General features: G+C 30.5%; 1 protein-coding gene across 2 annotated transcripts; it reads right to left on the bottom strand.

Annotated features, from left to right (window-relative positions):
• Nucleotides 1-7,536: 7,536 nt before the first annotated feature.
• Nucleotides 7,537-10,914, bottom strand: LOC118044992 (ras-related protein RABC2a). Of its 2 annotated transcripts, XM_035053464.2 has the most exons (6): nucleotides 10,432-10,913; nucleotides 9,906-9,974; nucleotides 9,479-9,544; nucleotides 8,597-8,718; nucleotides 8,303-8,431; nucleotides 7,537-7,904 (listed from the first exon to the last, which is right to left on the bottom strand). In XM_035053464.2, the coding sequence occupies exons 1-6, from the start codon at nucleotides 10,559-10,561 to the stop codon at nucleotides 7,794-7,796; spliced, it is 627 nt and encodes a 208-aa protein (XP_034909355.1). In that variant the 5' UTR covers nucleotides 10,562-10,913; the 3' UTR covers nucleotides 7,537-7,793. The 2 variants fall into 2 exon arrangements, with proteins under 2 accessions (XP_034909355.1, XP_034909356.1); XM_035053465.2 differs by lacking the exon at nucleotides 9,479-9,544 and having other exon boundaries at nucleotides 10,432-10,914.
• Nucleotides 10,915-13,618: the final 2,704 nt, after the last annotated feature.

Below are 13,618 nucleotides of genomic sequence, written 5' to 3'. Positions count from 1 at the left end.
TCATAATTTCAACAATGTATTACTGTTGTGAAAGAAGCAAACAGTTTGTAATGGAAGAAAACTCAATGCTAAGAAAATAGAAGAATAGGTTAAAATCATGAATGACAAACTCAGTTCTTAAAAGACTAATAAGATACTAAAGAAAGACAAGATTATCATTTGTAAGTAAAATTTCATCAATATAAACAAATAAAAATATTGTAGCCTCAACAAAATAAAGAATGAACAAGTATCAGTTTTGAAGTTATGAAATCCCAAAAAAAAGTGAAAATTAACCGGGCCAATCAAACCATGCATAAGGTGATTATTTTAGATCATAAAGAGAACGTTTCAATTTGCAAACATGGTTTGGGAATTGAGGATTACAAAAGCTATAAGGTTGAGCCATAAACATATTTGTATCAGGAAATCCATTAAGAAAAGCATTATGTACATCAAGACGATTAGTTGACTAGCTTTGAGTAACACTAATACAAAGCACTATTAAAAAAGTTGAAGACCTTACCACTGGACTAAATACTTCTTAAAAATCAACCCCTTCTTATTAATGATAACCTTCAGCCACCAAACATGCTTTGTAGAGCTTAAAAATCTCATTTGCCTTGCTTTTAATCTTGTATACTTGTCTACAACCCACCATATTCATAGTCAAATCATATGGGACCAAGTGTCCTTAGAAGCAAATGCATAAATGTTAGCAATCATAACAGATTGCCACTCATCATATCATTTAACCTCAATAAAAGATGATGATTCAAGGACAAAATTGGAGGATGCTAATAGTCTTTTAGGGGACGAGTAGGACGAGGTTGTAAAATCATATGGTGTTGATTTTCAACGCTAAAATAAGATGTAAAAGTGAAAATAGACGACATGCCAACAAAACTTACATTAGCAAGAAGATTCAAGCCAATGGTGATAGGATAAGGGTGAAAAAGACATGAGTAAGTGAGTCACGACACAGCGAGAGGGAGAAGAAGGGGATATAAGAGACTAAGAAGAAGAGTAAAGAGACTTACAACATGTTGGTTTTTGTTGCAGAATGGGCAGAAAAGAGACAAACTAACAAGCAATATTAGAAAGAAGCTTCAAAAGAGACAGGGTGACCCAATCGAAGAAGTAAAAATCCACTATGAATAAGATTAAAAAAAAAAAAGGAAACATTATTTGGACTAAAGGAATTGAAAAAAAAAAGAATGACTCAAGAAAAGTATAATGACAAACAATGTAGATATAATGAGAATGAATGTCCATACATTAATAATAAACATAGAGTGAACTATGGAACAAAAAGTCATTTTATTATGATTATATGAAAAAAATAGTGAAAATATAAGCATCCAAAAACTTTAAAGAAACCATATTCATAATGAAAGCAAAATAACATTTTAAAGGAAGAGTTAAAACATAGAATTCGAGTTAGCATGTGATTAATAAGATATACAACAGTTTCAAAGTTATATAACCAAAACGCAAATGGCAAAGATGCTTAAGCAATAAGTGCAAGTCTTATTTTAATGTAATATCAATGATGACATTCAATAATTCTATTTTACTCATGATAAAGAATGCTAGAATTATGGAGAAAACAAAGGTGTGAAGTTTTTTAAATTCACCACCCTAATCAATTTGTAAGATTTTGATACAAGTAGAAAATTGAATTTAAGTAAGTTCTTAAAACTAAATTAAAATTTCAAAAACTTTTAATTTAAAATGTATAGTGTAAAACTAAAAGAATTTAGCAAAATAGTCCACAAAACAACAAAATAATAGTACCTTTCAGCTAGAAAAATGAAGGAAAAACCCCAAGCATCATTAAATATTAAATCTAAAGAAGTAGTGCTCGCATGTTTTAAAGGAAGTATAGCTGATCTACTAGATTTGCCCATAAGATAAGTAGTACAATTGAAATTAAAAAAAATGATAACATAAGAAAATGTTATTGGAAACTAAATGACATAACACACATTAGTGAAGATGACCAAGATGACAATGCCAGAGTTTGGGTGACACATAAACAACAGGAAAGGTATAAGGATTGGGTAGAGAAGAAGAATCATGAAGGATGTAAAGAACATCTTTATTGGTGTCAAAAAAATGATATCCTTTGAAGTGCAATCCATAACAAGATAAAAATGATCATGAAATTCAAAAAAGAAATTATTATTAATAGCAAATTAAAGCACAAAAAGTAAATACTTTATTATATCATGAACTTATAAGATAGATGATAAATTTAAGATACAAACAAGTGTAAGAATGTTAAAATAACCAATAACATAAATTAAAAAACACTTACTAGCCCCCACTTTAAAGTGATCTGAACCATAATAGTATTATTTAAAAGGACATGATGGGTAACTCTAATATCTGGTGCCGATCAAAAGAGTCAGAACCACCAAAACTACTAGCCAAATCTATTTACACTATTGAGTTTACTAAGCCAACTGACTACAATCTTTTCCCACCTCCAGACTGATCATTATTGTTGCCTCTATGATTGATCCAAAGAGAGCAAGAGGTGGCCAAGTGATCCCAACTACCATATAATTGACATCATAAATGTGGTTGCAAGTTGGACTAATTCCAAAATTGTCGTGATCCAAGATTTTGATAAGTATTGTTGGTTGGACCATGACCACACTATTGATGACCTCTTCCACGATGGTTAAACCCCTCATGATCACGAAGAAATTATTACCAAAATAAAAAGTTAATGAATAGTGTTTTTATTGATAAACTCATGGCTTAATAGTAAATAGTGTAGTTTAGTAAAATATATAGGTTATGCATGAGTCGTAAGAGTAATTACAAGATTTTTAAACTCTACATGAAGCTCTTTAAAAAGGTAAAGGTTAAATCTAAAGGATAAAAGAGGTTTACCAATAGTTATAAGTTCATCATTATAGGTCTTTCCATGTTGAAAGTAGGCTATGACACTTTCATTAGGTTTCTATTAAGGCAAAATGAATAGACATAATAGGTGTAATAGAGGAAGAGACAGTGTTAATGATAGAGTGGTCAAAATGACATAAGGATGGCACAACTTGTAATTAAACACGATACCTCAATAGAGATGGAGGCAATTAATGGGCTCTTAAGTAATTGATCTTGTTGTACTCATATGGTATATGCTAGATTGATTTCTATGGTATTATCAAAAATGGTGATTTTGGTAAGACATGGTCACTATCATCAATGAATTTCAATAAGCCATAACTTATCAAAAAGTGTTGAACTTGCGTTTTTCAAAAGATATTGATGTTTTTTGTAAGTTTCATAAAAAGATATTGATGAGTGTGCTGAAAGTTACAACTATCATGGTTTAGTGGTATGGAGTTGACACCGTTATAATTGTAAAAGGATGGTGGAGCTAAAGTAGGATTTGTTGTGGGTTGTAATATAAAAGAGATTTGTGTAGGAGATTGATTTTCTGAAATAGTCATGGATGCAATTATCCAATAGGCTTTGATACCATAATACAACAATGAAGAGAATTAGTTTGAGAGAAAAGGAAGAAATTGTTGTGAACTATATTCTTGTACTTGTTGTTGGGTTTCCCAAATTATATAGATGCAGCGGAAATATTAAATTTAAAATTCTTTAGAAGTCCCAGTGATTCCATTAGACAAATCTAAAGTTGTTTTAGAATTTTATGTGAAAATTACCTGAAAATTAAATATTATTTTCGGCTTTGAATATTTGCTTCAAATGATGGGTTACTGCAAACCACAAGCCGTCTAATTGTCCGACTTCTAATACTAATCCACACAAACCAACCAGTGAGAAATCTTTTGAACCCTTTTTGGAGAGAGGAATTGTTATACCTTAGTTCTTTTCTTTTGTGTTTTAAGTATTTCAATATTGTACTTTAATCAACTTTTTCACCATCCACTGAAAATAAAAGGCATAACTTTTTATTTATAAGGAAACCTAAAATCCCTATAAATAACAAAATATGAATTTGCCTCTTAAATAATATCATATTTATTATTTTTGGCTAATTTTAAAAATTTATTCAATTAAATCCCTACTTGATTTTCTCTATATAAATTACACTTTAGTCTATATCAATTAAGTTTCTAGAATTGTAATTCTCTATATAAATTACATTTTAGTCTTTAATTTCAAAAACTTATTTATAATCAAGTCATTCTTGATTAATAAACCCATTTTAATTTATAACCAATGGTTCTTATTTGTGTGACTCATTGAGTTCCCTAATAAGTTGGCTCAATTATAAATCACAATCCTAAATAAAATAGAATTAAATAAATTAATTTATTATCATTTCAATAACTGATTGATTTATATTTGAAGATCAAGTCTAATATCATGATCCCCTAAATATTACGAAAGTTAAAAGGGTTTGACTTAACTTTTCAGTGACTAATTTCTTAGTGTAATTTTATCCATATATCAACAATATTCCAATTTAAACATTATAGCAAAGTGTGTGTCTACTATATCAAATCATATTTGTTTACAGTATTATAACCATTGATTTTTAAAATAAAATTTAAAAACTTTTTACAAATCTCATTCCACCTTGCATAAAAATTTACAATTAAATCAATATTATTTAAGAACAGATTAAACATTTTCTCTAATTTATCTAAGGTGATTAATCTTCTCTTGATTACTTAAAAGACTTCATATATTCATATTGTCATCACTCAATTTTTGACCATTTTATTTTAATTATTATTAGTATTTTATTTACTGAAAATGATAAAAAAAAAATGATGGAAAAAATAATAATAATAATGATGGAAAAAACAAGTAAAATGAAATAGATGAAGAATGAATTAAAATTTGGGTTAAGGGAAACATGATTGGAAGTTTTGGGGTTTAATTAAACTTTAAAATTAATCTAATTAAGCTTGGAATTAATTTAATTAATCCAATTAAGGGTTTAATTGGAGAATTGATAAATTTTTAGACTTAATTAAGCTTGAAATTAATTTAATTCATCCAATCAAGGGTTTAATTGGAGAATTGATAAGTTTTGAGACTTAATTAAGCTTGGAATTAATTTAATTAATCCAATCAGGGGTTTAATTGGATAATTGATAAGTTTTAGACTTAATTGGACTTGAATTTAGTTAAATTAATGAACTCAGGGACTTAATTGAAGAAATAGCAAAGTTTGGGGTTAATTGGGGCCACGATTGCAACAGATTAAAGTCCAAGTACTAACTTGTAAAAGGCGCCGAAATGCAGGGAAAATTATAGTTTAAACCAGGGGCTTAATTACAAAAGTTTCGAAACTTCACGGGTCAAAATGAAATAGCCGCCTCATGCCGCAAAACGGCGTCGTTTGAAAGAATGATGTTCATCTTCTTCTTCTTCAAACAGAGACCGTTTCCAGCAGTAATGATCAGCCACCTCAGTTATGGACGTTTTAATGTTTTCGTCCCTCTGCATGTCGTCCGTTACCACTGATCGAACTCTATAAAACAGATGAAAAACGAAGAAAATGAGGCAGAAAAAATACCCAAGAGAAGAGAGGGCAGAACTGAAAAGCCACTGGAGACCTAGAATAGAGAACTGAAAAAAAGACACAGAGCAAAAACAGAGACAAATGCAATAGAAAAACCCAGAGGACCAACGCTAACATCACCATCTTCTCGAACGCAGGGGACACAGAGAAGAACGAAACGGAGACTGAGACGTAGAAGACTGGGAACTAACAAACAAACCCAGAGAGACAAGAAACCAAAACCAGGAGAGAAAGCAAAGGAGGACAGAAGGGAAGAACGAGGTGTTGCCTAACGAGTGCACCAATCACCCACAGCTTCGTCTTCGTCATCAAGCACACCAGACCAGGTAAGTTCATCCTTTCCCATTCTACAACTTAATTCATTAGATATGGTAGCTTTGAATTATAATTAACCCTTTTACTGCACCACACGTGTCATACGTGCTATTGTTTTGTCCAGCCAGGCCACTGGCTTGGGCCAGTGGCCGGGCTGGGTCTAGCCCAGCCCATGTGGGCTGAGCTGGACCCAACCCAAAAAAATAAAAAAACAGAAAAAAACAGAAAAAAAATAGAAAAAATAAAAAAATGTGTATGCATGAATAAAAATAATGTAAATTTATTGGTTTATTCAATGACGCCAGAGTCAGGAATAAAAATACCGGTTTAAATTTATATTATTTTTATTCGTTGTATTTTTATTTTATTTAGCTAGAAAAAAATATGTGCATGCGTAAAAATAAATTTATTTTTATTTATTTATTCATTGGCGCTAGAGTAGGGAATAAAAAAATATTGATCTAATTTTTTTTTTGTAGTTACGAATTTTTACCAATGCCAGAGTTGGAATTATTCGAGCTCGAATATTCACTGGCACTAGAGTCAGGAATATTATAAACAAATTATCATAGCATAATCTAATAAACATTTAACAATTTAAGACAAAACCAACAATGTAGTCTGCCTTAGGCAGAACATTTAAGGGGTGATAATATCTTCCCTTTTACGTAACCAATCCCGAGCCATAGAATATCTGTTGACCAGTTAGGGTTCCTAGTGACCATAATACTATGTGGTGACTCCTCAAACAAGATATTTTTCCATAAAAGAACCAGATGTCAAATAATATGTTCTTTTTCATTAATCGAGAATTAATTTTTAGAGCCGCCGCCATGTCGGGTGCGACACATATTATACCCAATATATACACGTCTTATTACACTTGATTAGGACAATGTGTAGTAAGATGAAAGCATAACAATATGAGATAACTTAATGATTTCAAGTTTAAGAATTACTTGCACAACTATCATGTGAGTCTTTCCATAGACACATGTGATCTCTTCATATGAAATTCTCATGCGAGTTAATCCAGTCAACATGTCATTTGACAAGCACTTATATATTAGTTCTAAGTATCCATCATACATCAGCTTATAAGAACAATTGTTTCCTTTCACAAAAAAGAAAAGAGATAAAATATGTATTAGTCTCAACAACTCTAATTAATATTAAACTTTAATAGAACATTAACTAGGAATATTTTAGGAGCGGGCTTTGATACAATAAAAATCTCATAATTATAACTTTATAATTTTCTTCGTAAAGCATTTTTATCCCAAAGACTTTATCTTTACTCTGGATTCATTAATCGAGTATTTGATAAATATTAAAGATAAATAAATTTTTATTAATAAATTAAATATATATTCATGAACAAAATTAATGTCATATATAACTAGCTGATTAGCTATATACAATTGTTATTATTTATTCTCTTAAATAATAAATATAGATATATACAAGGACGAAGACAACTAACATTAGCCAACTCTAATAAACTTTACATAGTAGACCCTAATATCATAAATACAGTACTAATAATATAAGAGATAATTGGCTAGGTCTAAAATTATGTTTGATCATATTACTTATATTATGATCATTGTAACCACCTGAATACAAAGATTCAAACTCACAATAACTTAATCAATAGAACATAGACTGTTCTTTTAGACATGAGTAAAGATTGGCCAATAAAAACAAAGGCAAACAAATTTACAGAAGCTAATAAATGTTATTTCAGTGCCTGAATTTCCACAATGAAATGGTACAGTACTGGCTAAGGCAACTCATTAAAAACTGGAACAGCACACACACAAAGAAACAAGGAAAGCAATTACAATATACACGATCTGTCTATGATTTGTTAAGGTGGAAATTCAATGTACAGGCACCATCAGAAGTGCTATTTGTGACTTTTATTGATCTGCAAGTCATGATTCTCGTGTAGAGGCCACTTCTGTTACAGCCTTTAAGAGCAACAACCACCATTAGAAGCTACATGGTGTTCTGGTTTCTGCTTTAAAATGTTTCTCTTCCCGGCCGTAGATCCTTCTTCCAAAAGACTAGGGACCTCCATTATCTAAAACACAAAATCATTAAATTTTAGTTTCGAGAACAGAAAAGGTACATGAGAAGCTTCCCTTGGGATTGTTTTCCCAGGCATCCTACCCATAGATAAAGTGGACCAATCCTTCTATCAGAGAAATGGCAACAAGGAAATAATTTAATAAATGTTTTCATTAGGAGACATCAACCTATCTGACTAATATTTTACACTAATAAATGAAAATGGACATGTATACCAGACAGTCAAGCATGAATTTACGTTGCATGAAAGCTCCAATTGCAAACCAATATGCTATTTTAATTCTGCTTATTTTAACAAATCATTTACTCTTTTACGGTGGCAAAAATCTAAATTGTGATTATGGCATGGAATGATATTTGCCAGACAGAGCATGCAGTCTTCGATAGTACCTTCAATGCCAGCTCTTCAAAGCATTGCTCCACATTTTCTCCAGTTTTCGCACTACATTCAAGAAACAGACAACCATGCTGTTTGGCAAGAGCCATCCCCTCATCTTTAGTTACATCCCTTCCAGACTCCTGAAATCATGGAAAAAATGGAACAATAATATCAAGACAAATAAAAGGGAGTTGTAGGGCACTCATTATACTGCATTGGTCTACATTAAGCTTGCATCAAAGTTATATTATCACCTTCTGTTAACTAGTTTATCCCTCTTGAGAAAATAAAAACAATAAACTTACTTTATCAACTTTATTTCCAACGAGCATCTTGACACAGTCTTGATTTGTGGAGAAGAGCTCAACTTCTTTACCCCACACGTCTGATAAGTTTGTAAAGGTTTCTCTCCTTGTCACATCATAAACTGTAATCAGAGAAGATATCAGTTATTGATTGGGCAGTCAAAACAATGGGAGTTTGCTTCCAAAGATTTTCTCAAAACAATAATCAGTTAACAATTGGAAGAGCACTGGTGGAAGTTATAGTCACTAGCATGTTTATGACAGAAACAATCAAATGAGTTTCAGCATGCCGAAATTCATATTAATTCGTCCAACCACAATGACAAGCAAGACCATAAAAGTAGATTCCCTAAATGAGCTAGATGGTATAACAGAAATTCTGGTAGGCTGGCATGACACGTGCAGAAGCTGGTTGTATGATCAATTCATGATACATTTGACAAAGCCATCAGTATGCTACTACGTTAAGAGATTTAAAGGAAAAGATGAAAGCACCACTTCCCCCCTCCTTTGTAGACTTGTTTGGGATGCGCTGGGTTAAAAATTTCCATCTATCTTACTTGTAAGCTGCATGAATTGCTTTAAATTTTAAGGCAATCTCCTAAAAAATTGGAATGTGATACAATACCGACCATTTTCTATTATAAATGAAATATGATATTCTATATTTAGCATGATATATGTACAGCAATATAAAAAATTTGAACAACATAGACATATAGATTTTATCTTAGAAATGAAGTTAACATGACAGCTAGATTCAAATATTGCTATCAGACTTTCATGCCCATAAAAGGAATTTGCACTAATGCCAATTGATGATTAAAGGAAAGTTGCAAGCAGCATCACAAAATCACATGATGGATAGTGTTTGTTTCATACTAAGAATGATCCCTTGGGCATTTCTGTAGTAAGAACTAGTCAGTGCTCGGAACCTCTCCTGTCCAGCTGCAAGAACCATAATGGTTTTATGAATCAAATTACACATACTGGAACATAAATGGCTGATATCATTAATGTTAACAGAAACATGGGTTAAAAACAAAATTCTATTTATTGAAGCCAGAAAAGCCACTCCATGTCTCAACAGAAAACAGTTTTTCTAAATTTTCTGTGTTATAATTGATATCCCACTGTTACATTGCTAGCAACTTACAAATTAGTGAGATCAATATTTAAGAATCCTTTGACATTGTTGGCTCCATCACTCAGCTCATAAGGTCAAAATATAGAGACAAAAAAGTCTTACAGAGACAACAGGAAACATATATAAACAGAAAGAAGAGAATACTGTGACTTCATTACTTACCAGTATCCCAAATTGTCAGCTTTAATCGCTTTCCTCCAACTGTTAGCTGCTTGATCTTAAAATCCACACCTTCATAAAAAAAACAGAGACAAAGAATCTCAATGCATATTCATCATAGAGAATTCAATTATTCAGTTGATCACTCAATTGAAGTTATAGGCAGAAATCACGAGACTCCCTTTTCTATGTAATGATTAACATCTAATCACACATTGACTTGGTTAAGCATTGAAGGAGTCAACATAAAAATAAGGCCCCAGCTACTCGTAGCCGACAAAGACAGGTTTTACTATATAACAGTCACCATCTAATAAATCATAAGAAATAAAGAGAACTTAGTATCGTTAATTGAGAGCAATTAACAAAAAGCAGAAACTCAAAACTGGGAACCATGTTTCATAATCACTAAACAAGTTTCAACCCATGAAGATAGATCCAAAGGCATTACAGACTGTTAGCTAGCTAAGAAAACCATGTAACAGTAAAGAGAAAGCAAAATAATGATAGAGAAGTTTTTAATTAATACCAATAGTTGGTGCAAGATCCTCAGCAGAACTGGAAATGAAACTGACAAGGAGACTACTTTTGCCAACCCCAGAATCACCGATCAACAAGATCTTGAATGATAGATCATATGATCCTGAAGAGGATCCCATTCTTATTATTCCAATCCGAAAAACAAAGCCCTTTATTGTCTCTCTTTTTTTCTTTTCTTTTTTAAGTATTAAGTATACTTTGTTTGAAAACAATTTTGAACTAAAAAATCCTTTCAGAAAAAAATCTACACTGTATCTGCGTTGTCTATAATGATGATCAAAACTGTTGTGCTTGTTTTTTTCTCTCTTGAAAAGTACGGAGTGAAAAAGAAAGAAATGCCTGAGTTGAATTTATAGAAGAAATTGAGGAGAGAAAAGTAATGGCATCAATGTTGGTTATTTGAGAGAGAGAGAGAGAGAGAGAGAGGCTAAACAAAACGGCTAGCTCACTGGAGAGAAACAGAACACCTGACTGACACCAACGTTATTCTTTTCTTTTTTTTAGCAAAATGCATCATTGACCATAGTCTTTTTCTAAGCCAATTTTTATAGTTATTTAAAGGTGTTATAATTATAACTGGATATTTGATTGAGTTTCATCGCAAGTTAGATAATTTTTTTCAATAATTATATATATATATATAGGTTTTCTTTATATGTTTTGTAGTTAAAAAAAATTTAAATGAAAATTAAAAAATCTATGCATATGTAATTAGATAAATTGAGCATGATATTTATTAGTAAATGAAAAAAAAAAGATAAATAATAACTAAAATTAAAAATTAAAAAATTAAGAGATAGATGTCAATTAATATATTTAATCTTGCAAGATAGGATATATTATCTAGTTTGTGTTTGCTATATTTATTTATTCAAATAATTTTTTTATTCAATCCAATAATAATAAAAATAGACACATATTAATTGATTAAATAAAAAAAATAGTATTCAAGCCTGCATATATTAAAAATATTATTAGTAAATAATTTTTTCTCCTCTCCAAAACAAAGTTCATCTATACAAATGAGAAAAAATGTTATAGATTAATAAGAAAAATCTTTTCAAAAATTAAATGCATAATAAAAAAAATAATTGTCATTTAAAAGAGACTTCCTAAAAGAATAAAGAAAAGAAAAGAGGTATTGATATAAATACAAATAAAGTAAAATTTTAAAAAATATATATATAAAAAAAAACATTAATTGAAAAAAATATAAAACAAAACAAAAAAAGATCAAGCATTATTGGACCTTGTCGAACTAGGCTAGCCTACCTATCCCATTTCTTCAAGCACCCGGTACTTCCTAGAAGGCGCGAGCGACTGGTGTCAAATGTTTTTGAAAAAAAATCAAATGATGTGTTGTTTAATGTTGTTAAATTGCAGCCATTATGGTGGCTGGGAAATCAAGCTTCAAATGTTTTTTTACCCAAAACCTATTTTTAATCTATTTTCGACCCAAAACAGTAAGAAAACACTTTAGAAATCGTGATAAACCTATCAATTGTCTTAAAAAGTAAAAAAAAACTACCTCAAAAATTAAAATAAAAAATCAAACCAAGCTCAGATATATTTTTTCAAGGACTTTTAAGGTAAAAAAAACCTAATATTAACTCCCCTAATCAAATGAAACTATTTGACTCAAATATCGACTGTTTTAGTGGTCTAAATCAGTATTAATGACATTTTTCTCTCTCTAATACTGGAATCCGGTGGTCTCTTTCTCTCATCTCTCTATCTAGGAATTGGAAAATAATAAAAATAAACTATTCATACCAAAATTGAACTTGAAAAATATTGAGATACCAAAATTGTATATTTTGCGTTATTTTTTAAGTTCAGGAACCCAAGTGAATTTGTTGCTGAAACTTATGATACGCCACCCTAATTTGACACATTTTTCATTCAAGCAGCTTTTCTTTCAACCCCAATTTTTCCTGAGAAAGCATAATTAATTGTTTTTCAATTAGGACTAAATAACAAAAAAAAAACTTTGATAACCAAAATGAATTTTTAACAAATGCACATTACATGACAGTGTCGTCCATAATTATTTGTGTGTTTGTGTGTGTATGAACAGTAATTGACTCTATAGTAGATAAACAAACCCACGTGTTTTAAGTTATAGTATAATATCCTTTTGGATTTCATAATTTAAAAATGTGTTATCGTGTAACAAGTCATCTTTTTTTAGTCAGCTAACCATTTACTCTAGTTATATTAGTTGCTAAAACTATTATATAATTACAGCTCAAAGTGCATTGTTTTAAAAAAAAAAAAATTGATGTTAATTATTAAATAAAAAAGTAAGTGATTACGAATTATTAAATTAAATAATTTATTATGTTGTAAAAAATTATCTTACTTTTTTTATAATTTGATTAATTCCTCTACAATTGTCATAGTTAGGTTAATGAAGTGCAAATTCAATAAATAAAAAATAAAAAACGGGTAGCTTGTTACCTTAGGAAATAAAAGAGAGGAAAAGAAATTATTTACTTCACAAAAAGAAAAACCATTTTTAATGATTACAATCTAAGTTATAATGAGGTCGTTTTTGCGGATTAGGGCCCAGGTTATAATCAGGTTTGCAAATTAGGGACCACGGAATAATTTGCTCATTTTCTCAGTTATTGTCCGAGATGCGATGCCGTTTTTGCGGAACACCGTGTTGTGTCTAAAGACTCTAAACGCGGTCGCACGTGGAGTTTGTCTCCCATCCAACGAGCATGGTTACACGCTCCGACCGTCAGGTGACGGGGTCTTGTCATGGGTTGTTAGGCAAAGTGTTAAGGTCACTTATGGGCTACACAACAAGGGTCCGTTCAAAGCTATGTAGGGGGGTGTCCTCATAGCCATAAATAAATAAAATTTATTTCCATGCATCCCATTTGCTGAATTTATTTTAGGGATTTGTGGTCCCTTTTTTTGGACTCTTTTTTCAATTTTTATTTTTCTTATTCAGGAAAATTAGTTCTGTTATTTTAAAAAAAATGTGACAAGCTTAAATAATAATAATAGCACTACATTAGACAAAGTTTTTAATTTTATCATCATCATATTAGATATTTAAAAATATTAAAAAACATCAATTTAATATTTATTTAGACAAATAACATTTTAAAAATGAGTTGAACTACATTACTAAACAAAACATAAATACTAAAAAAGAGCAATAA

Source organism: Populus alba, chromosome 16, assembly GCF_005239225.2.
Source record: "Populus alba chromosome 16, ASM523922v2, whole genome shotgun sequence".
NCBI lineage: Eukaryota > Viridiplantae > Streptophyta > Magnoliopsida > Malpighiales > Salicaceae > Populus > Populus alba.
This window is presented reverse-complemented; position numbering and strand designations above follow the sequence as displayed.